Source organism: Vulpes lagopus, chromosome 6, assembly GCF_018345385.1.
Source record: "Vulpes lagopus strain Blue_001 chromosome 6, ASM1834538v1, whole genome shotgun sequence".
NCBI lineage: Eukaryota > Metazoa > Chordata > Mammalia > Carnivora > Canidae > Vulpes > Vulpes lagopus.
In genome coordinates this window covers 35,500,336-35,523,235 of record NC_054829.1, presented here as the reverse complement: position 1 = coordinate 35,523,235, position 22,900 = coordinate 35,500,336, and the positions used below count along the sequence as shown (strand labels likewise).

General features: G+C 38.6%; 1 protein-coding gene across 3 annotated transcripts in view; it reads right to left on the bottom strand.

Annotated features, from left to right (window-relative positions):
* PPP2R5E (protein phosphatase 2 regulatory subunit B'epsilon) overlaps nt 1-22,900 on the bottom strand; it is a 146,803-nt gene that overhangs the window by 4,965 nt on the left and 118,938 nt on the right. For 2 of the 3 annotated variants that reach the window (XM_041758523.1, XM_041758524.1), the window contains exons 6-13: nt 14,791-14,921; nt 14,611-14,670; nt 13,590-13,698; nt 12,124-12,177; nt 11,971-12,021; nt 9,701-9,820; nt 5,293-5,420; nt 2,883-2,984 (exon numbers count right to left, since the gene is read on the bottom strand). In XM_041758523.1, the coding sequence (XP_041614457.1) occupies nt 2,883-2,984; nt 5,293-5,420; nt 9,701-9,820; nt 11,971-12,021; nt 12,124-12,177; nt 13,590-13,698; nt 14,611-14,670; nt 14,791-14,921 (755 nt within the window). The remainder of the gene's footprint in view (nt 1-2,882; nt 2,985-5,292; nt 5,421-9,700; nt 9,821-11,970; nt 12,022-12,123; nt 12,178-13,589; nt 13,699-14,610; nt 14,671-14,790; nt 14,922-22,900) is intronic. The other variant, XM_041758525.1, reaches the window with a different exon arrangement.

Below are 22,900 nucleotides of genomic sequence, written 5' to 3'. Positions count from 1 at the left end.
CTTATGGGTGTTTTCTCTTTTTGGTTCTTCTTATCTTTGATCAAGAGTTTTATGGCATTCATCAATACAATTTATCCTGTGGGGCTTTTCTTCCAGATGAACTTTATGCTGAATTATTGCACATCTTTTATACTGACTTTATCTTCAAAAATTCTAAATATTTCTGAAATAGTTACTGCCATCCCATTCTTTCCTACTTTTCTCTTTCCCTGTAGGTAGGAATTTCAAAGTTTAACCACACTGTCATGCAACGGATACTGTCAAATTCTCCCCCAATTTCATTTTCACACAGCACTAATGCTGGCATATGTATCTAACAGTGCTAGTTATTTATTCCACCCACCATTTTCAGATTTGTATTAAAATTTGATCTGAACTGAACCTTAAATTTGGTGCTATCCAGAAGTGAACCCCTTCAATGTAGCTCTTCTCTAGTAGCACCAAATAAATCTTTTTTCTCTTTGCCTATTCCCACCTCCAAGGAGAAGCCAATGTTTCCATCTAGTCAGTACAATCTTCTATCACTCATTTGACAAAATACTATCCTTCCTTTAAAAAAAATCCTGGTCTCATTAAGAAAGTCTGTTCAGGGATCCCTGGGTGGCGCAGCGGTTTGGCGCCTGCCTTTGGCCCAGGGCGCGATCCTGGAGACCCGGGATCGAATCCCACATCGGGCTCCCGGTGCATGGAGCCTGCTTCTCCCTCTGCCTGTGTCTCTGCCTCTCTCTCTGCATCTCTCTGTGTCTTTCATGGATAAATAAATAAAATCTTTTAAAAAAATAAACAGACCGAATTCTTGGAAAAGATATCTGTTGACCAAGAGGTGCAGGAATGGACACAGCAAAGTTAATTCTGGTATATTAGAATGACTTACCATGAACAGACTTTTTTTTTTTTAATTTTTTTTTTATTTATTTATGATAGTCACACACAGAGAGAGAGAGAGAGAGAGAGAGAGAGGCAGAGACACAGGCAGAGGGAGAAGCAGGCTCCATGCAGGGAGCCTGATGTGGGACTCGGTCCCGGGTCTTCAGGATCACGCCCTGGGCTGAAGGCGGCGCCAAACCGCTGAGCCACCCGGGATGCCCAGTCTGTTTAGTTTAAATGATAAATGATCAGAAAACCGTTTTACTACTAAAATTCATTAAATATGAATTAATTTAATTCAATTTGATAATTTTAGGAATAAGGTCTTTATTTCTCTTAATGGAATTATACAGAGTTTTATTTAATCCTTATTGAACTGGGATAATAATTATGGGTTTTCAGTCGCTATTAACAAAAAGACATTATGTACAACACACTCTTTAATGGTATGCCAGAATATGAGAATGTGCCCTTTATTTCCTCTACTTAGATAAAATTTTTAAAGACTTGAAGTTTGAGACAAGGAGGGTTATAAATGTAGTGATTTACAACAAATGTAAACAGTTAAAAGTTCTTTAAATTACAAGTATGGCACAACATACCCCATAACTGATTTTATTCTAGTATTATATAAAAATCACTGTGATAGTCCTTTGCCCCACCACCATACCTTTCCCCACACTGCTCTTTTTATCAGTAAAATGCAGGTAACACATGCAAAATCAGGGAAAGCAAAGCAGCAAAGGAACCACACACAGCTTTGTTCAGGAGGTTTGGCAAGGTCTTGGGCATGAACACTTGTACGCATTGCTGGGATCTTCTAAAGTCCATGGTTTTATAATAAATAAAGCTGACATTTGCTTCTGGATCAAAGCCAAATTAGAAGCCCACTACTAACAAGCTCTCTAGATTTTCCTCAAGTTCTCCAAGTATACCAATGCCACAGTCTAAGTATCTGTGTCCTGTCCTATCCCCAATTCCTCAGTTGAGATCCTCACCCTCAAAGGTGATGGGCTCAGTAGCTGGGCCTTTGGGAGATAATTAGGTCATAAGGTTGGAGCCCTCATGAATGGCATCAATGACCTTATAAGAGAGATCCCACAGAGATTCCTTGTCCTTTCTATCATGTGAGGACTTGGAAAGAAAGTGCTCGCCATGAATCAGAAAGAGGGCCCTTATCCAACCATGCTGGCACCACAATCTTGGCTTCCTGCCTCCAGAACTCAGAGAGATATAAATTTCTGTGTTTAAAAGCTATGCGTTATTTGGTGTCACAGCACAAATGTTTGTTATAGCAGCACAAATGGACCAAGACAATATCTTCTGGAATACAGTTGGACGTGTTGAACGAGAAATAATAAAGTTGAAAACTCATGTATATGAAACCAAAAAAGGCTTTTCTAAGCCATAATAAGCATTTATGTAAAGAGGTCAACTGGTTTTTCTTCCTTTTTGGTCCCAAACATTTTAATATTTGTATAATACCAGATTCTTGACCTTCATGTTCTTTCCACTGTCCTTTAAATCCCAATAAATTTGTTGTGTGCAAGAGTAGTAAGTTAGTTCTGGGCTAAGGAGCTAAATAATTTTTTTTTCTTTTTTTTTTTAGGAGCTAAATAAATTTGATGCCTCATCCTTCTTGGTGCTGGACTGAAGTACACAAGATCTGCCCAATTCTAGTTCAAGTAAGTTCAGGATGGGGGTGAACTCAGATGACAAACCACCTGATGGTCCCCTCAACGCGCCTGAAGTATCAGTTACATGCCAGGCCTTTAACCCTAAAGCAGAAGAGAAACATTACAGAAGGAAAGGAGGAAAACAGCCTTTCTTAAAATGATACTTTGTTACTGAGTGGCACACTAATAAAGACACAGCTAATGAGCATGCAAAAATGAACATGTAAATAAATATGACTGTGCTAATGATTTTGGGTGCAATGAGGCAACTGCAGCAAAGAGCAAGGAAAGAACCCAACAGTTTTATGCACAGCTGACAAAAAAGCTTTAAAAAGTTACCGCTGACGATCTGACTTGTATGTGGCTGTCAGCTCATCAAACATGGTGCTGTTCATTTCCATAAATGCCTTCAACACATTGTACACTAGTGCCACAATAGCCCTGGGAAGCATAGAGAAAAGAGAACATGTTGGTTAGTCTTATATAATGGGAGCTGCACAGAGAAAGTGAGAGCGCAATCTGTGTCTGAGTGAATTCCTTGTATTGTAGAATCTCCGTCTCTTCTTAGTTGAAACAACTAGAAAGGACCTATAGTTCATTTCCACATTGAGAGTTCCATTTGTTACTATTCCAGGCAAGATATCTTTCTGAGGGGTTGGCAGGATTAGAAGAAGAAAAATCTAATTTTGCCTTTCTAATTATTGGTACCCAGAATAGACTTGCCTGTGGGCACTTGTTAACTTCATTTAATAAAAAGACAAGTATAAAAATAAAGCCACTTCACCCTAAAAAGGAACACCTGTGGTGGAACTAACCTTAGAGCCGTGAATTTGCACAGACTGTTCTATTTTATTTATTTTTTAAAAGAGAGGGAGAGGGGGAAGTGAGGGAGGGAGTTGGGGAAGGGCAAAGGGAGAGAATCTTAAGCAAGCTCTACACCCAGCATGGAAGTTGACATGGGGCTCGATCTCACGACTCTGAGATGATGACCTGAGCCGAAATCAAGAGTTGGATGCTTAACTGACTGAGCCACCCAGGCATTCCCAGAATTTTATTTTTAAAATGATAATATACATAATTCATCAAAATTGAAAGCTGTTCTCATGGAAACAAATAATATATACATTATTCATATTCAAAGATATGATACCAAACCCCTCTAAGTTGGGTATTTTAATATGTTTTTTTTAAAAGATTTTATTTATTCATTCATGAGAGACAGAGGGAAAGAGAGGCAGAGGCAGAGGGAGAAGCCAGCTAGCTCCCTGCAGAATACAGAGCCCAATGTGGGACTCAATCCCAAGACCACAGGACTACAGGATTACAACCTGAGCAGAAGGCAGATGCTTAGCCGCTTGGATACCAGCTGCCCATTAGTTAAGTTTCTAGTTGTAATTTGTTTCAGTCCATTCACATCGGCTAAGTCTCTTTGCTGACCCAGGACATACTCTGGTCAGGTGACTGGCAAGCTGGTGATGTGAAACAGCTAAATGGAAAAAATGGCAGTACACCTTTATCAAGAAGAAGAATAAGCTCTTGACAGCATGAGGACTATGCCCACAACAGACTTGATATCTTCAGACTCTAAATAGCATCATCCTTTGCAAAAAAAATGTACTTTACTACTATTTGGCAGCAAACCTGCTACCAATACTGCTGAAAAAAGCACTGGTATAAGTGAGACTACAGGTTAAATAAACCATGGATTTGACGTTTCCAAAACCTAAGTATACTTGCTGTGTTGCCCCTGCTCTGAAACCATTAAAGGAAAACTTAAGCTCTCTTCTACTGAGGTAAAGGACCCTCTCATGTACGATGAGCAGTGATGGAGAAGGCCAACTACAGCACACTCGCCAGAGCCACTCTCAGGTCCTCAAGAGACTGCCTATATAATGAGACTTCCCTGTTTACCAGGTTCTTTATTTTTACTAGTTTTAGTAACAAAATTTGGCAAATTTGAAAAACGAGAAATGTGATATTTTATAGTTGTGTGCAAAACTTCAAAACGCATACTATGAATATACTTAATTACATCTACTATTATCTAATACCACTCTAAATTTTCTTTCATTCCACAGAGAAACATGTAAAGTCATTCAAATATAGAATGCTTTAACTTTTATAGGACTAGATGTTAAACACTTCTTTCAAAATTATTATTTTTTTAAGATTTATTTGACAGAGAAAGAGAGAATGAGCAGGAGGTGGGGGAGAGGAAGAGGGAGTGGTCCTGGAGTCCCGGGATAGAGTCCTGCATCGGGCTCCCTGCATGCAGCCTGCTTCTCCCTCTGCCTCTCTCTCTCTCTTTGTAGTCTCTCATGAATAAATAAATAAATCCACCTGCTGCATTCCTGTAATACTCAGTTTGAGCATCACTGCCTCATTGATATCTGCAAACCCTTCCTCTCATCCCAGAACATCCCTCAAATAGCTCTGCTACATTCACAGACAAATCAGGAACTCAAGTAAGTAGATATTTTAACATAACAGCATTTAAAAAATATTGTTTCATAAAATATCTATTTACTAGTGAATCTCCCCTAACCCAGTCAGTGAATTTCTAAAAATAGGAATTTTCACACTATCTATCTTCATCAACAGGCACAGCATCTGGCACATAGCAAGCACTCAAGACATTTTATTAAGCAAAAGAGAAGGAGGGAGGAAGAGAAGGGGGGATGGGGGGAGAAAAAGAAGGGGGAGGTAGGGAAGGAGAGAAGAAGGGAGAGGGGAAAAACTGAAAACCTACGGATTCCAATGTTCTTTTGAAATCCTATAAAGACTGGAAAACATGATGGGAAGGATGACATTAGAGTTTTCTTCTATCAAACTCATGATGTATTCATTATTCCAATAATACAGTGCCCTTTCTGCCACCTTTGGAAAAAAAAGAAAAAGAAAATATTAAAAGAGAAAAAAAGACATAAAACTAAAATTTCTCCAAACAAAAATACTTTAGGACTATTTTTATATCTTTCAATCAAATGTGAAATTAAATATTAATCACACTTTACATTTTTGTGGACTTAAATTTCAGAAAGTTCCGAAGTGGTTCATCAATTTGGGAAAGGAAAAAAAGGTTATTTGCCTACTTCTTTTCTGCCTACTGCCTGTTTCATCTGATTCCACATTTTCCCCACCTGGCCCCCAAACTCCAAATACATTTCCTCTACTTCTAGATGCACACTGCTTTTCCCAGGTCATTAGCCCCCTTCTGGCTCACTTCTTTCATCCTACACACTTCAAATCAATCTCAGGGCCTAGCACACAGCTGGTATTCAGGCAAGAGTTACTCAGAAAAACCTAGCTGCTCATCTCTACAAAGCAGTCACGTTTGCTGAGCAACTCCTCTGGCCAGCCACTGGGGCTACAGTGCGGAAAAGGTCCCATCCTTCCCGCCACCCAGGACTAGGCACTGTTGTGTCCACTGGAGAGATGGACACTGATGCTCAGAGAGACTGAGGCCCTGGTAAGGTCACATTACTAGTAAATGGTGAAAGCTAGGACTCAAGTCTAGTGACCAGACTCTTTCCACAGTTTATCTCTGGTCCCTTCCTTTCAGGTGAGTAAGCAGGGAAGAAGTCATTCAGTTTCTGGACATAGGGACACCTGCTTGCTATCTCTGATCACCAAGCTATCCAACTGACTATGAATTCAAAGGAAAGCCTCAAAAAAAACTAAACAATTTTAAAAGTAATCAAAAATAATAAACCAAAAATCTCAAAAAGGCTAAAATTTCTAAAAAGGGTAAATTTTAGAAGAGAAAAAGAAAAAAGAGTGGCTTTCATTCATCCAGATTAAGAAATTACATTATAATTTACTAAATTAAATTTAAATTAGACTTAAACTTAACAATTTAATGAAATAGTACAAGATGTACCCACCAGTACACTCTGAGAAATTAAGCCTTTCCATTTACATTATTCAACGTGCTTCCAAAAAAAAAAAAAATAAATAAAAAAATTCAGGAAGCACTAGACCCTGAGATCATTATTGAATGTTTACTCTAAGCCAGGCACTGTGCTATGTGTTCCACATACATATTATCTCATTTAATCCTCACAACCAACACACAGCGGAAGTGCCATGATTTCCATCTTGCAAATGAGGAAAATGAGCCCAAAGTATATAAGCCATTGCTTTGAGGCCACATGGCTAGCAAGTGGCAGACTCCAAAGCCACTGCTCTTTTAACTTTACTCTGTTATCCCTTTGGAGCTCCTGTGCCAGTGGGGGGAAAGGGGTAAGGGGGCCTCTGTGAGCCTATCCAATGTAAATTGTGATTCTGTGACCAAGACAAGATTCTGTGACCAAGACAGAAGAAACAAAGTATCAGTAGAAAGAGTGGAATGAACAACCTGGATGACCTGGGGCAGAGGGGTGAGCTGCAAGAATGTAACATGGGAAGTAGCATCTAAGCTGGGCTTGGAAGGATGAAGTGAAGGAGAAGGCACATTCCAGGTGGAGGGAATTTCAGGAAAGGAGGGCAGAGGTGCCCACACGGGCAATGTGTCTAGAAACCATGAAGCACATGGTGTGGCTCAGCCAAGAGCACAAGGAAAAAGAGGAACAAAAGGAGGAATGCACATGAGGCTATTCGGGAACGTACAACCAAAAGGAAGAATTTTTAAAGAGACCACTGGAGGATGCTGGTAAAGAGGTAGAAACCCAGGGTTTTCCTATATCCAATTAGGAGTCTAATGTTTACTTGCTACCTAATGCTCACAAGTATCTTAATCAATGTTATCTGTCTGTGGCTATGCAAAATCACTTATAAGTCAGTATCCAGCAAAGCCCCTTAAAGAGGAAAGGCATTGCTTATGCAAAGTAAAATTCGCATTTCTAACACTAGGACAGAAATCATTACTTTCCTGAGACCCACCATCCTCCTTGCACCTTGGCGCTGTCTCTGGTTGGAGCCCTCTGACCCCGAGGCCACACTGGGGGCAAAGTAGTAAACGGTGTGTGGCTACACTGAGTGGTACTCGAAAAATGTCTGCTGGATGCACCAATGGAATACTTAACAAATGAAAGAAGAATCTCTTTACTCTCCTTTCTTTTGTTCTAAATTTTACTTCTGTCAAATAATTTTAAATTCTGTTTTCTTTCTGTTACAGACTAAATTCATGTGTTGAAGCCCTAACCCTCCAATATGTGTATTTGGAGATAGAACTTTCAAGAGGTAACTAAGGTTAAATGAAGTCATAAGGGTGGGGTCCTAATCCAATAGGTCTGGTGGTCTTAAGAGGAGGAAGGGAGAGATCTCCTCCTTCCTCACACACTCACTTCAAGGAAGGGCCATGTGAGGACACAATGAGAAGGCAGCCAGCCATCTGCAAGCCAGAGAAGGAGCCCTCACCAGAAGCAGACCAGGCTGGCAGTCTGATCTCAGACTTACAACCTCCAGAATTGTGAGGAATAAATTTCTGTGGTTTAAGCCACATGGTCTGTGGTGTTTTGTTATAGAAGCCTGTTGTGATCTGAATGCTGTGTGCCCACAAAATTCATATGTTGAGATCCTAATTCTCAAAGATGATGGTATTAGTAAAGGGGCCTTTGGTCAGATACTGAAGGTATTGAAGTCATAAGAGTGGAGCCTCATGAATGGGATTAGTGCTTATAAAATAGGCTCCGGGGAGATCATTATACCCCTTCTGCCAAGTGAGGATACACGAAATCCACAACTCAGAAGAGAGGCCTCACCCAACTGTGCTGGCATCCTGATACAACTTCCAGCCTCCAGAGACAAGAGAAATAAATTTCTGCTGTTTTTATAATCCACCCAATCTGGGCTATTTTTTTTTATAGCAACCTGAATGGACACAGCCATAGCTGACTAGACATGTTGCCTCTTTTCTAAGCTTCTGAGCATCATTTAAGCCTCCCTGGTGATCTTAAAAGAGATTTCTGAAGTAAAAGAGAGAGAGAGATTTCCGCTCCTTGCTTTCCAGAATGTCAGACCTCCTGATGAAAACTGAAAAACAAGGTAGACAATCCAGACACTCGAGCACTCAGGCCAGGTATAATAAACAAAACACCTACATGGTATCCTGTGATTGTTGTCTGTTTATCTAGACATATGCTGTATCATCTGCAGACAATGTAATGACTCATATAACGGTCATTTTTGCAGGGGGTCGGGGTGGGGGGAGAGGGTTGTGGTACAATCACATGATTGTCTTAAGATCATTGCCTTGACATTCTAACATGTCTTTAAGTCAAAAATTAAAACTACAGCCAATGTCTCTATTCAGGATAATGACATCTCAGGGAAAAAGTCCACCGCTAAGTCTACCACATTGGCAGTGTGATTCTGTGCTACACTACAATCTCAACAATCTCTTTGAATCAACAGGCAGTATATAAAGAGTTAATCTTCAAGGTCTGCAATTTGGACCTTTGGTGAGAGACCCAAAGGATATAAAACCTAACATGTTTTCACTCCAGATCACCTTCTTCCCTCCTGTGGGTTCTGCAGCACCAGCCCCAGTTGAAAAAAAGGTTGCCAGGCTCACTTCCCTGTGATCCCCCAGAGCAGCCACAAGGAGGCAGCGTGGTGCCATGGGAAGGTCACCAGCTTTCACTAGAAGCTACACCTGACTCCACTCCTTATTAACTTGGGGCCATAAGCAAAATCATTCTCGGGAGTCTCGATTTTTTCATCTAGGAAACAGTTACGGGGGGATGGGAGGGGGTGGAGGCGAGGAGGGAGAGCCTTATACGATAATTTGAGGTTTACGAATAACGTATGTAAAGCATCTAGCACAGTATATATGTGTATTCTCTTTGCCTCTTAAGCTTTTACATTCTCTTTTACATTCTATAGGAACCCTACCAGTCCACCTCTTACTCAGCCACTTTACTTGAAACAAGTCATTTTACCACTTCGAACTTCAGTGTTCACATCTGTAAAAATCATAATGCCTTTCTTGTAGAGTGATCCTGAGAACTGAAGTTACTAGACAGAAAGTACCATCAAAGTAGCTGTCACACCACACATGTTCAAAGGTGGTTATTATGATCATTATTTTTGTATGAGAAAATAACAAATAAAAAAACAACAGGTAGCTAGTGCCCATTACATGTCTTTCAATACAAATAAAATTTAACCAGATAGTTGCATAGGCCACTCCAGCTCCTCCTCTCTTTATTACTAACCTGAAAATGGGGGCTAGATACACACTTGGCAATTTGTTTAAACAAAGGTTCTTGAATTTTAACAAATTGTGAGGGTTCAATCACATCCAATATTTCCTCCAGCTCCCCAAGGAACATGACCTGTAAGTACATACAAAAACACAAAATGCCAGGTACTTCATTTAAAAACCCAAATGAATGATGAGGATTAATGAGAGTTTATAAGAAAATACTTTTAAGAAAAATTTATACATAAAACCAAACAGAACAAATTAGGCATTATCTTATGTTAGATGTTCATTTCACAAAGAATTCAGCAGAGCGCATTGTTAAGAGCAAATGCCCTATAGCTTTGAAAGTATGGTTCCATTTAGTTTGGAAAAAACTCTCTATGTGCTACATCTATAACACAGAACAAGGGGCATACATTGCAGGAGGCCCCTGGGGAACAGCAGTGTCTCCATGGGGCTCTCCTCTCTAGTGCTATCAACCTGGCATCTGCCCTCCCCCATTATTTTTCAAACAATGGGAGAGTAGCCCTCCTGCATGGATGGACAAAAGTTCACAGTGGCACATGTGGATAATCTGCTAATGTTTACAGTTCCTGCTATGTGCTAAGCACTCCCCTAGGATACCCTGGTTAACAGAACACAGAGAGTCAGAGAGATAAAAATGAGCAGGTTCGCCCACACACAGGTACCACTTTAAACCCATTAGCACACACCCAACCCAGTTTGCACACATACGCACACGTGCACAACTGCTCACAATGAATCCCAACCTTAGCACTATGTGTCTCAAGAAACAGAGTTTTTAATTTTTTAAAGATTTATTTATTTATTTTAGAGAGAGGGAGAGTGAGCATGAGCAGGGGAGGGGCAGAGAAAGAGGGAGATAAGCAGACTCCCTGCTGAGCAGGGAGGCCGACACTGCTGATCCCAGGACCCTGAGATCACGATCTGAGCGGAAATCAAGAGTAGGATACCTAACTAACTGAGCCACCCAGGCACCCAGAAACCAAGCTTTTAGATCACAAAAGAGAGCCAAATCAGTAGCACATTTGTTTAAAATATAATGGAAAAACTGACAGAGAAACAAAACCAGTTACCTATTTAGGCATAAAAAATTTTACCTTAAAAAATTAACTGTGCAATTAAAATATGAAAAATGACCATGTTTTCATTTATTTGGGTAGCAATATATAGCTTAATTTTGTCAAACAGGTATTAAAAATTAGATGACTTTCTGAAATTGTGTAAAGTAGGGTTTTGGAGAATTGAAACTGATTTGAGAAGGAGGAGCATACTGCTGTTAAAAATAACATATAGTAGGCAGTAGACTCTTTGCCATTTCTCAAGATACATAGAGAGGTTCTCCCAAAATGTCAAATTAACAGCTGACCTTTCTTGCTAGGCCACTTTCCACATGGTCTCTATAGAAGAGTTAGTGAAGATCTGGCACCCAGCTAGGGTCACCTCTAAGCTAAGAGACTTACTCCCCCACACCTCACAGGGCACAGGTTTGATTAGGTCTTGGCAAAAGTACAAATGATTGTAGGCCAGAAATATACAGGACTACTTATGAGCAGCTGAAACAAAAGGTCTGTAATATGTTTTTTAATTGTACACAGTTAAGATCCCATCTATATCCTATTTTAAAGTGGGGTATTTGGGCAGGCAGCTCTAGCTATCAATCTACAATAACACCATAGCCTCCATACTATGAAGGTGGTCACTAGAAAGAAGGTTGTCTTTGATAAAGCTAGATAGTGGGACATATAACCAAAGCCTGACTTGGGCTTCCCTGGACTGAGCAGAGCATGATAAAAGATCAGGGTTCAGGAATCAGGGTGAGATTCTGGCCTAATCACTTATACTTAGCATACTTGGGGAAGCTACTTAAGCTCTTTATGCTTCAATTTTAAGACCAGTAAACCGTGGGCAGCCCAGGGGGCTCAGTGGTTTAGTGCCACCTTCAGCCTAGGGTGTGATCCTGGGGACCCAGGATCGAGTCCCATGTCGGGCTCCCTGCATGGAGCCTGCTTCTCCCTCTGCCTTTGTCTCTGCTTCTCTCTCTCTCTCTGTCTCTCATGAATGAATGAATAAATAAAATCTTTATTTAAGAAAAAAAAAAAAAAGACCAGTAAAATGTGAATATGGCTATCTTCCTTTACAGAGATAAAATGAAGATTGGATGAAGTAATGTATTTTTACACATACTAATTGCCTCAGAGCCTGACACTCTACAGAGTATTTAGTAAGCTCTTAACACAACCAACATTAAGCACTTACCTCTTTTTGACTACATGTTTTAGGCCAAAATTTCATTAGCCCCCTAATAACCTAAAATGAAAAGGAGAAAAACAATGGCACTTAATTTTCTACATGTACTTCATGAAAAGTAGTCATTTTGAAGCTTTTTGAAATTACAGCAAAAATACTTACTGGTTCTGTGAGTGAAGGATCTTTCTCCAAAAACTGTACTATGCAATATGCCAGCTGGAGAAACAGAAAAATGAAAGACAAAATTGGAAATGCTATATACTCAAAAGGGCTCAAAAGACGTATTAAAACTTCCTAAGAAGTTTTTAGACTCTGGTTTTAGTAACTTCATGTTCACTTCATTTTAAAAATAAAATATATATAAAGCAAAATAAAAAGCTACTTTTTCAAACCAAAGATTGACACTAATAACACCCCAGGGGAATTTTTTTTTAAAGAATACTGAGACATGAAGTATCCAGCTAATAAAAAGCAGAAATATCACATTCAGTATATTCTGAAAGTGTCTCATCTATATACAGTCTAAGCTACATCTCATAAGCTTCCTTTCTCTCTTTGCCAACCTCGACAGTACTGGATTTTACTGTGGTTCCAGAAGAGTCCCATACGAAATGTAGGCACTTAACTAAACACTTTGTTGATTGCCTAAAGTGGCCCATGCAAACTGAAGTGGTTTCATGAAGAGATAAAAGGTTGTGTACCTGCCACAGTGAGAAGAGTGAAATGTTTTACATCTGATGTTATATCTGATGTTACCTCATCTAGGTAAGAATTCTTTTACGCGATCATGAAATGTGATATAGCCTATATTTCAAAAACTGGAGGCAAGATTTGTAAAAGGGCTCGTAAAGATTTTTGGACAAGAAATCCACCCTTGCAAAACATTTTAATGGTGTTCCAAATTAGAAACATATGGACTAATTTTTCCTCGAAACACAAAATTTCACATTTAAAGAGGAACATTGCTCAGAAAAATGTGTGACATTTTTATGCAAACTCAAAACATTCCCATTGGTTTGGAATACTAAAATTAAAATGCCACTACATCATTTATCTGTCCCCTGGTGACATGCTCACCACACAAGGCAGTATTAGCATGGAAAACAGACTTGGGACAAAACAGAGTATGCTTTTTAAAATAAGGGAGGCTAAAAATAAAAAGATGTGAAAATATTGATTGATTTATTTGTGAATATGTTTGTGTGTAGAAAGTGAGAAGGAAATAGGGAATTAACTGGAAGAGGGGGCAAAGAGCAACTGATAGACTAATGCAACTGAGGATGAGATAAAACATTCCAGGATACTCCAAAATGATTACACATGTTCAAAGATCTAAATTTGGAAAACCCACATATATTTGATGCTGCACAATATGTTCAATATATTAATTTTGTGAACTAGGCAAGTCCTAAAGTTCTCTATAAAATTAGATGACTGAACAAATGCTCCTCCCACTTGAAAAATATTCCCATGATTCTCCTATACACAGAAAAACAGCACACATTCTAATTTTCCTCAGGGAGCATTTTATAGGATTTTTTTTTAATTAAGGAAATATCAATATCAAAGAAACACTGAGTTTGTAAACTTTTAATTTTGCTTCCAAAGGTAGTTGCATAAAATTCTACCTGGGCATGGAAGAGTGATAAGCTCCTGACAGTGTGTAAAGGAATCAACACTTTCACCAGAAACTGTTTGTGTTCTGCCTTAAGAGGTAAAGCAAAGCCATTGATAATACTAGGAAAAAGAAAAAGAAACATGAATTAGCAGTGTGATCACAACCAGCTAAACTGAGACAACCTGCCCTTGGAAGACCAGGTTAAATCTGAATCGGTTTATGTTTGGTCCAAAACAATCCAAACCCCATCCAGTGACATTCAAAATTTCTGAGTTACTTAATAGAGTACATTTAAGTAGGAAAGAAATTTAAGAAAATTTGCTTATGATAACCTAGCATAGGCTCTTATGCTCTTTAATCTAGCTGGATGATTCCCAAAAGCTTTTGTACCAAAAACTTTATTTTTCCCTGTCCCCTAAATCGTTTGCCCTCCTCACTTATGACCCTTTCCATTTGAAGACATCGTTCCTGAAATTTCTTCTCTGACCAAGAATACTACAGACAGAGAGCCCCTTCCTGGGGAAGTCACAGTAAAAACAATGTCACTCCATCTTCATTTTCTTCTCATATTAGGAGGAGAAACTAAGTAATCACTTTGTCCGGTTACATTACCATCCCTGTGTATAAAAACCTACACAAACAGCTGTCTCTTTTCCAACTCTTCCACTTCTCCCAGCAGTAGCTGTTCAAGAACTACACCTGGGTACATGGTTCCTTTGAAAATGGCAAAGAAACTAACAAGAATAAGATGTTGCGGAGTGACTGGCTTGGCTGCAATTAGGTGTATTATTGTCTCTGTTGCAACGAACAAACTGTTAGTTCTTTCAGTCCTTCCTGCAGAATTAGCAATGCATAATTGAGGAGCAAGGAGGACAAGAAATCATGTCTTGTAGAGTCAGTTGGGAAACATGCTTAGAGTACCAAATGTATATACAGCAAGAGATCTAGGTCAGCATTTCCCTGTGCCACTTGAATCTCATTTTCAAAATGTTATTCACCTGAGATTAGCAATTAGCTAAAAATGTGCTTACCTTCCTAATATTTCCAGCAGTTCAGCTACCCCATTGAAGTGTTCTGTTTCATAAACAAACCTTTTTTAAAAAAGAAAAGAAAGAATAAAGTCAGTACACTATGTTCAAATATTTGAAGTTTAACACTTTACCATAAAGCCACCAATTTTGCTTCTCCTTTTCCCCCCATCCTCCACTTACCTTAGAAAAATATTGTTAATCTGTTTTCGGATAAATGCTCTAAGACCAAGAAATTTGCCATAAATTCTGTGTAAGACTGTTTTTAAGTAGTCCCGTTCCCGAGGGTCTTCGCTGTCAAATAGCTCCAAAAGCTGTTGTAAATGAAAGACAGCATAGCTGTCAAAAGTGGTTTCAGGAAATGATTTAGAAATTCTGCCACTCATCATTTAAAATCCCTCCCTCTTTTACCTCCTCAAAAATTTATTAAAGTATCTATTATGTGCCAGGCACAGTGCTGGTTTTCGGAAATAGAATGATTTATAAGTCAAACAAGAGACTCACACTCTAATGAAGAGATAAGACACAATAATGATAATCATAATGACAACAATAAGAGGTAACACATAGCACTTAGTATGATCATGCTATTTTCTAAGCAATCTACTTGTATTAATCCTCCCCATGAAGTAGTTTTTTGTTTGTTTATTTAAGTAGACTCCACTCTAATGCAGGGCTTCAACCTCATGACCCTGAGGCCAAGACCTAAGCTGAGATCAAGAGTTAGATGCTTGGGCAGCCCCGGTGGCTCAGCAGCTTAGCACCACCTTCAGCCCAGGGTGTGATCCTGGAGACCCAGAATTGAGTCCCACATCGGGCTCCCTGCATGGAGCTTGCTTCTCCCTCTGCCTGTGTCTCTGCCTCTCTCTCTCTCTCTCTCTGCCTCTCTCTCTGTGTCTCTCATGAATAAATGAATAAAATCTAAAAAAAAAAAAAAGATGAACCTTCAGCTCTACTTGAGCATACGAATAAATGAATCAACCTAAACCAAAGCCAACATCTTAAAGTCCCCAGAGACAGCAGAAATGTTCTTTGTAGAGCTTAGTTGTTACACAGTTGTGCTCACTTTATAAATATTCACTAAGGTGAGCATTTACAATTTCTGTATGTATGCTAACCATGAATAACATTTTTAAAATTTCTACTCATTTGTAATCTAAAGTCAAAAACTAAATCCTGGTATCAATATGTCAACACAAAAACTTGCACATGAGTGTTCACAGCAGCATGATTCATCATAGCCAAAAGTGGAAACAACCCTGATGTCCATCTTTTTCAACCATAAAAAGGAATGAATAATGATATATGCTACCACATGGAAAGAAGCCAGATGCAAAAGGCCAATTATTATATGATTCCATTTTTATGAAATACCTGGAATACACAAATCCATACAGACAGCAGAATGAAGAATGTCAAAAAAAAAAAAAAAAGAATGAAGAATGTCTGCTAAGGAATATGGTGTTTCTTTGGGGGATGATAAAAAGTATTCTGCAATTATATAGCAGTGATGATAGCACAAGCTGGTAAATACACTAAAAAACACTGAATTATAAACTAAAAAAAACCTGAATTTTATAATTTATAAAATTCACCATTTAAGGGTGAATTTTATGGTATGTGAATTATATCTCAATAAAGTTTTTATTTATTTATTTATTTTAAGTTTTTTTTTTGTTTTTTTTTTGTTTTTTTTTTTTGGTTTTAATAACAGTGGGTAGGTTCACTAGCTGAAAACCCAAGTTGGAGACTGGTTTGAATTTTACTGTGTTCCTCATACATTCATTATCATCACAATAAAGCAACACTTATTGTTTACACTAAAGTTGACTTTATAGTAAAACATTTCAAGAACATATAGACAATATACAAATGAACACAGACTACCCTAATTACCAAAAAAGCTATCAAGAAATACATAAGCATAATTCAGGTGATTAGGACATGTGGCTGAGAGCAGAAGAATAACTCAGTGGGCAGTAATCAAATAAATTATCCACTTTTGCTTGGTGTTTTTCTTTGAACAAAAGACAAAATTATAGACAAAGAATAGCCCTTCAAATAATGGCAGGAAGTACAAACTGAAGGGAAATCTTCAACACTGGGCAGTGAGAGAAATGCAATTTTGGCTCTACAATGCCATCCATCCACCCATCCACCCACCCACCCACCCCAAAAATGAATACCTCAAATAAATATGTATGCCTATTAGAGCCAGCTATGGGGCAAGGAGACAGACACAATCAGCCTTCACAGAGCCTAGTGTAAATGAGGGAGACAGGTAAATAAGCAGCATAAATCGTTTAGGATACTATATAAATACATAGCAGAAAAATCCACTTTACTTGGGGGAAGTAAAGTGATAGGGAAGGCTTCTGGAGAAAGTGACATCCAGGCTGACCCACGAAGAAATCAGGAAGTTGAAGTGGAAGGAGAGTATTCATGGTAGGTACAACAGCACATAACTTCACCAGCAGCCAATCAGAATAGAAGATGCTGTTAAAACACCTGCCATCTCTGCCCATTTAACCATGCAATCAATTGACCAATCAATCTCCGCATGTCAGGAACTGTTCTTGTTGCTGTGCACACACACACACTCGTGAACAAACTTGGGAGCCCACAGGGAAAGCAATGAGCAAGTCAACTATATATTTCCACAGGAAACAGTTTAAGAAAGAAAGGAATGTGGTCCTTATAAGTAAAAGAGGCCCCATGCGCTCAGTATCTCTTATCTACCGCACACACACAAAATGACATAAGATCCCTAACCTACTCATCTTATTCCTCGTTAATGGAAATAATTAACCTTTTAAGTTCTATTTTTTAACTTGGTTTCTATTTTTAAGTGCTATAAAAGGATTTAATGAGTAATTTGCAACCAACAAAGTTTGAGGGGGTGTATTAGCAAAATCTGAATCAACTATGCTTATGTATGTACTGTTAATCTTAAGAGTTTAATGAAAATATAATAATTAAGCAAAAATCATTTTAACTAATGTTTTCATTAGGCCCTCAAAAAACATGCATTACCCAGCATCAAACTAAAGTCATTTACACAAAGCCACAAATACATATAACATATATATATATCATGTCCTATGAGAAAGAAAAATTACAGTATATAAATGACATTTCTGCTGTTCTATAGAACGTGTTTTTGATGATTTTATGGCATAAAAGACAAAATTAGAAATATTAATAATGCACAGGCCCAAAAAACGGGAAGTAGGATGAGCTCTGATTTTCAAAATAAAATGTTTGTGCTTAGTCATATATACACTCCCCACAAAAAAGCAATGAGAAATATAATCCAGCATCTGTAAATGCCTAGTGGACTGTGCTCCCTACAATATAGCAGGCAACTTGTCAGAGAAAAGAAGCTGGATAGTTTCCAAGGTGATTACAGAGCAAAGATAGATCTGTCAACTTGCTGACTCCTAGTTTACAAAACCAGACTTTCCGAAGCTAACAAACAGGGATGAACCATGAAGTGATTTAGCCAAAGAGCTCTCCTTTGAACCTCATAATAATCTACATGAAATGAGAAGGGCAAAATTAAAAGAGGCAATCAGGGTCTCCAAATCAGACATGAAGACTAAAACTTTGTCTTCCTGAGCCCTCCCTGACATGAGAATAAAGGAAGAAAAAGGGAAGAAACCCACAGGGCAGAGAAGAGAGCAGATGAAACAAATCTGCACATTTTTCAAAGATGGAAAGTGGATGGCAGGGGCTATCTTAGGTTTCCTCTTTCTCCACTCTGCTAAGTGTTTTTCCATTCTGCCAGCAGGGAAGGAAGCCAACAAGAAGCAAGCCAGTTCACACCAGAGAACCCTTAAAAGGCTTAAGAATTGAACACGCCAGATATATTTGATGGCAAGGGTGTAGGGAGCTAAAAACAGGAGGGCTGGTTGAAAGTTTGTCGAAAGAGTAACAAGTCCTCCCAGATCCATGTCCCAAGCAGTGGACTGAATGAAGATTTATAATCAAAGTCTACAGAGCATAAACATGCAAGTCTCTAGTCTTCAAGACATTGTACACAGGAAAGTAAAAACTTTATTGCAAATAAAAGGATTAAATAAAACTCTGTATGCTGATGAATGAGATCTTTGCTGGCACCATTCTCTGACTAAGCCCTCAAAATTCTGGATTAGGTAGGTGATAGGAAGGTCCCTTTTGAGAGACCTCAGCTTCAGCCTCTTGACAGCTTCAAGAGGAAACATGTATTGACACACTGATATTTGAGGGTTTCTCAATGAAAGCTCAAGGTCTCTGCTCAATATTCTAAGTGTCTCCCACTTGTGTGCATGCATGTGCACACAAACACACACAGTTCTAAGAAGGCTTTTAGATGGCTCTAAGAAGCATCTCTGATGACTAATACGTAAATTATGAAGCCAAGGATCACCAGACATTCTAACATAAAAGACAGAGACCAAAACAAACAATCATAAAGAACTCAGAGGAAATAGCCACAATGCAAGTAAAAAACAAACAAACAAACAAAACAAAACCTGCAGAAAAGAACTTATCCTCAGAAATAAATCTATTGGATCCCTGAAACAAAAGCACTGCTACTGCAGATGAATATTCAGAAAATTTTAAAAAAAGTTTGGAAATTCAAGATGTAAAAGAAATAAAAATTTCAGAAGAACTGGAACATTATGGGACACCTGGGTGGCTCAGCAGTTGAGCATCTGCTTTCAGCTCAGGATGTGATCCCAGGGTCTGGGATCAAGTCCCACATCGGGCTCCTTGCAGGGAGCCTGCTTCTCCCTCTGCCTATGTCTCTGCCTCTCTCTCTCTCTCTCTCTCTCTCTCATATGAATAAGTAAAATCTTTAAAAAAAAAAAAAAAAAAGGGAGGGGGACTGGAACATTAAAATGAGCAAATCTATCCTGAAAACAGAACCAAAAGAAGTGTATAGAAGAAAATAGATAACTAGAGGATCAATCCAGAAAGTCCAACACATTCCAAAAAGGCACAGAGAATAGGTACAGAAACATAAAAACAAAGAAAATGAAATTACCTGAGAAAGAATTCAATGCAATTTTCAGGAAAAAAGGGCATGAGTTTCAATATATATATGTGCCATTATGGGCCCTTATGTTCTCTGCACAATTAATTAACAAAGACCTGCACCAAAGCACATCACTTTGAATGATCTGGACACTGAGGACAAAGAGTAGATCTCAAAAGCTCTGAGAGAAAATAGGTCACTATGAAAGATAAGGAGTTCAGCAGCCACAAGCCTCCTTAATACCACTAGAAGTAGCAGACAATTTAGAATTCTCTAAAACTTCTGAGGGAATATGGGTTCTAACCCATAAATCTAGCCAATATATCAGTCAAGTCTGTGGGCAGAATAAAAGACATGTTCAGAGAAGCAGGTTTTGAAAAATGTATATCCCATTCATACTTTCTTAGGAAGCATCTAGTGGATATATTCTGCCAAAATGAAAGAAAGGGAGATACAAGACACAGTGCAGAAGAGTGGCAAAAGAAAGTCCCAGGATGACCACTATGGGTACAGCCTAGAGGAAGCCACAGGTGCCAACCAGAGCAGGATGATGGGGCTTCAGCTTCAGGAAGGAGGCCTCCAAGGAAAACAATGGAAGACAGAGACTGGCTCATGTGTACGCCAGATTGAGAAGAGCTACAGTGCTCTCAGAGAACTAAGTGATGAGCTAGTAACTCATTCATGGGAAAGCAAGCATGTGAAAAAATAAGGCAATTATTCATTCCAGGGGTTTAAAATAGAGCTCTATAAGAGAAGTAATGCAATTATAGCCTAATATATGCCTCAGCTGTGAACAACATGTACATAGTCCTAATGCAAACACAAAATTTCGTTTCATTAAATTTTTTGACATAACTAATTATATATTGTTAAGATATAGAGGAGGGAGATGGAGAGGGATACATAATGATTTATAGTAGGGAAAAAAATTTTGAATCAAGAAATAGTATAAGAATGCTATCTAGAGACATGGAGATACATACAGGAAACATCTAGAAGAATTGAATGTGATTACCCTCTAGGGAGTGAGACTCTGGGCTGGGGAAGGGTGAGGCAGGAGATTGCTATTTTTCTTTATAAACCATATAAATATATTTGAATTTTTTAATAGATATTACTTTATCAATTAAAACCAGTTTTTCAAGATTTATTTGAGACAGAGAGAGAAAGCACGAGCAGGAGGGACGGGGTGGGGAGAGAATCTCAAACAGAGTCCAATGAACGCAGAACCCAATGTGGTGCTCAATCTCATGACCTTGAGATCACAACCTGAGCCAAAACCAAGAGTCAGACGCCTAAACAACTGCACCACCAGGCGCCCCAATTAAAACTATTTTTAACAATTAGGAGCGAAAGATTTGAAACAAAAGGCCCAACTGCCTTCTGCTACAATAAAGACACAACTACCATGCCCTATTCCATGTAAAGAAAGATTTTTTTTTTTTTTTGAGATTTTTAAAATGTATTCATTTCAGAGACAGAAAAAGACAGAGACAGAGGAAGTACAAACAGGAAGAGAGGCAGAGGGAGAAACAGACTCCCAACTGAGCTGGGAGTCCAACATGGGGCTTGATTCCAGGACCTAGAGATCACAACCTGAGCTGAGCTGAAGGCTGACACTTAACCATCAGAGCCACCCAGGTGTCCCATAAAACAAGATTTTAAAGAACATCAGAAATGCTTAAGTAAACAATCAATGAAATTGGTATTCGACATGTTTTCATGTAAATATTGTTTTCATTTAAATATTTCTGGCTTTTTTAACTTCAGCTATTCTACTATCTGAAAAATGGTATCTCCCAAACACTTTTACCTCGAACAAGTAATGTACATGGAGAAAACAGCCTAGAACCAAGTAGCAAGAGCCTATTAATAGCAGCCTGACTCCAATGAATCAGAGCAACTCAAGAAGACCAACACGTCAAATGAGTTGATCTATGGGCACCACTGAAAAGCACAGAGGAGACAAAGAATCAAAAAATGCTGTACATTATAACCTTTTAGCAATTCTGACTTCAAGACTCCTATGGAAACTCAGTATAAAAATTTCAAAGGTGTAAGTCACCCAAATATGAACAAATCTGCTAAGTCACATGCTTTTATTTTCTTCCTAACTTCAGGCATTCTTCCCACAAACTAGAGAAATCCATTCTTTCCTCTCTCAAGCAATAATTTGGACTGACTGAACAAAAACTGGTGGTTTAAAATTTTAAGACAATCAATTTGATCAGCATTTCAAGAAAGAGCTGTTACTCTACATAATGGTGCACTTAGTGGGCTGCACGCAGGGACTATCTACATAATTTGTGGGGCCCAAGCTAAATGAAAATGCAGTGCCCCTTGTTAAAAAACTGAAGACTTTCAAGGTAGCAACAGCAAAGCATTAACCAAGAGAAGGACCCTTCTCAGCAAGGGGCCCCGTGTCACAGCACAAGCCATGCACCTGCTAAGCTGGCTCTGGACACAGAAACCGGAGCAGTAAAACCCTTTTCCAAGGTTTTTAAGTGATAGGTTGACTGGATGGGATTAGATGAAGAGAGTGCTTGATTAATTAGTAAGGATTATCTGATAAAATTCCTGATCAAATAAATTCTCTTAAGTTTTATTTGCTATACGCACAGAGAGAGAAATGTAAACATTTTGACACATTCAAGGAACTTGTTTGGACAACAGCTCTTTGTATTAGAGCTGAGATTCAAGGCCTCAAGAAATTGATTTCAATGTAGAACTTAAAATTTATTAACAAGTAGGTTTGTGTCGAGTCCAATTTGTCTTGAGTTTTTAAAACACAATAACAAAAGGTCACTTTTAAGGACAGGGTAACCAATTTGCATAAGTTGCATGATAATCACAGCACCTTTCAGTTAAATATAACTGCAAATGTGAAATACAAATTGCTAAATCGCAATCTCCAGCAGTACATATGTTTATGGGGACACTTGAATAGTATGTCTCTTAGCAACCACTGACTGCTTCTCAGATTTGCAGAGTCGTTGAAAGCAGTCTTTAGAAATATGCTACTAAAAACTCTTGCCACAATAATACACACCCAATGAAATAATCCAAGGTTTGGCAACCCAGTGTGCTGAGGGGAGGGGATCATTTAAAAAAAGAAAAAAAATTTCCCCAACTGTCCTAACACAAATGAAAATTATCTTTATTGGGAAGAGGCATATTGTTCCTAAACCTAAGCAAGTCTGCACACTTAGAGCTACAGAAAGCAGTTACTATGACTAAAATCAACATTACCATAGACACGAGTGCACTATGTAA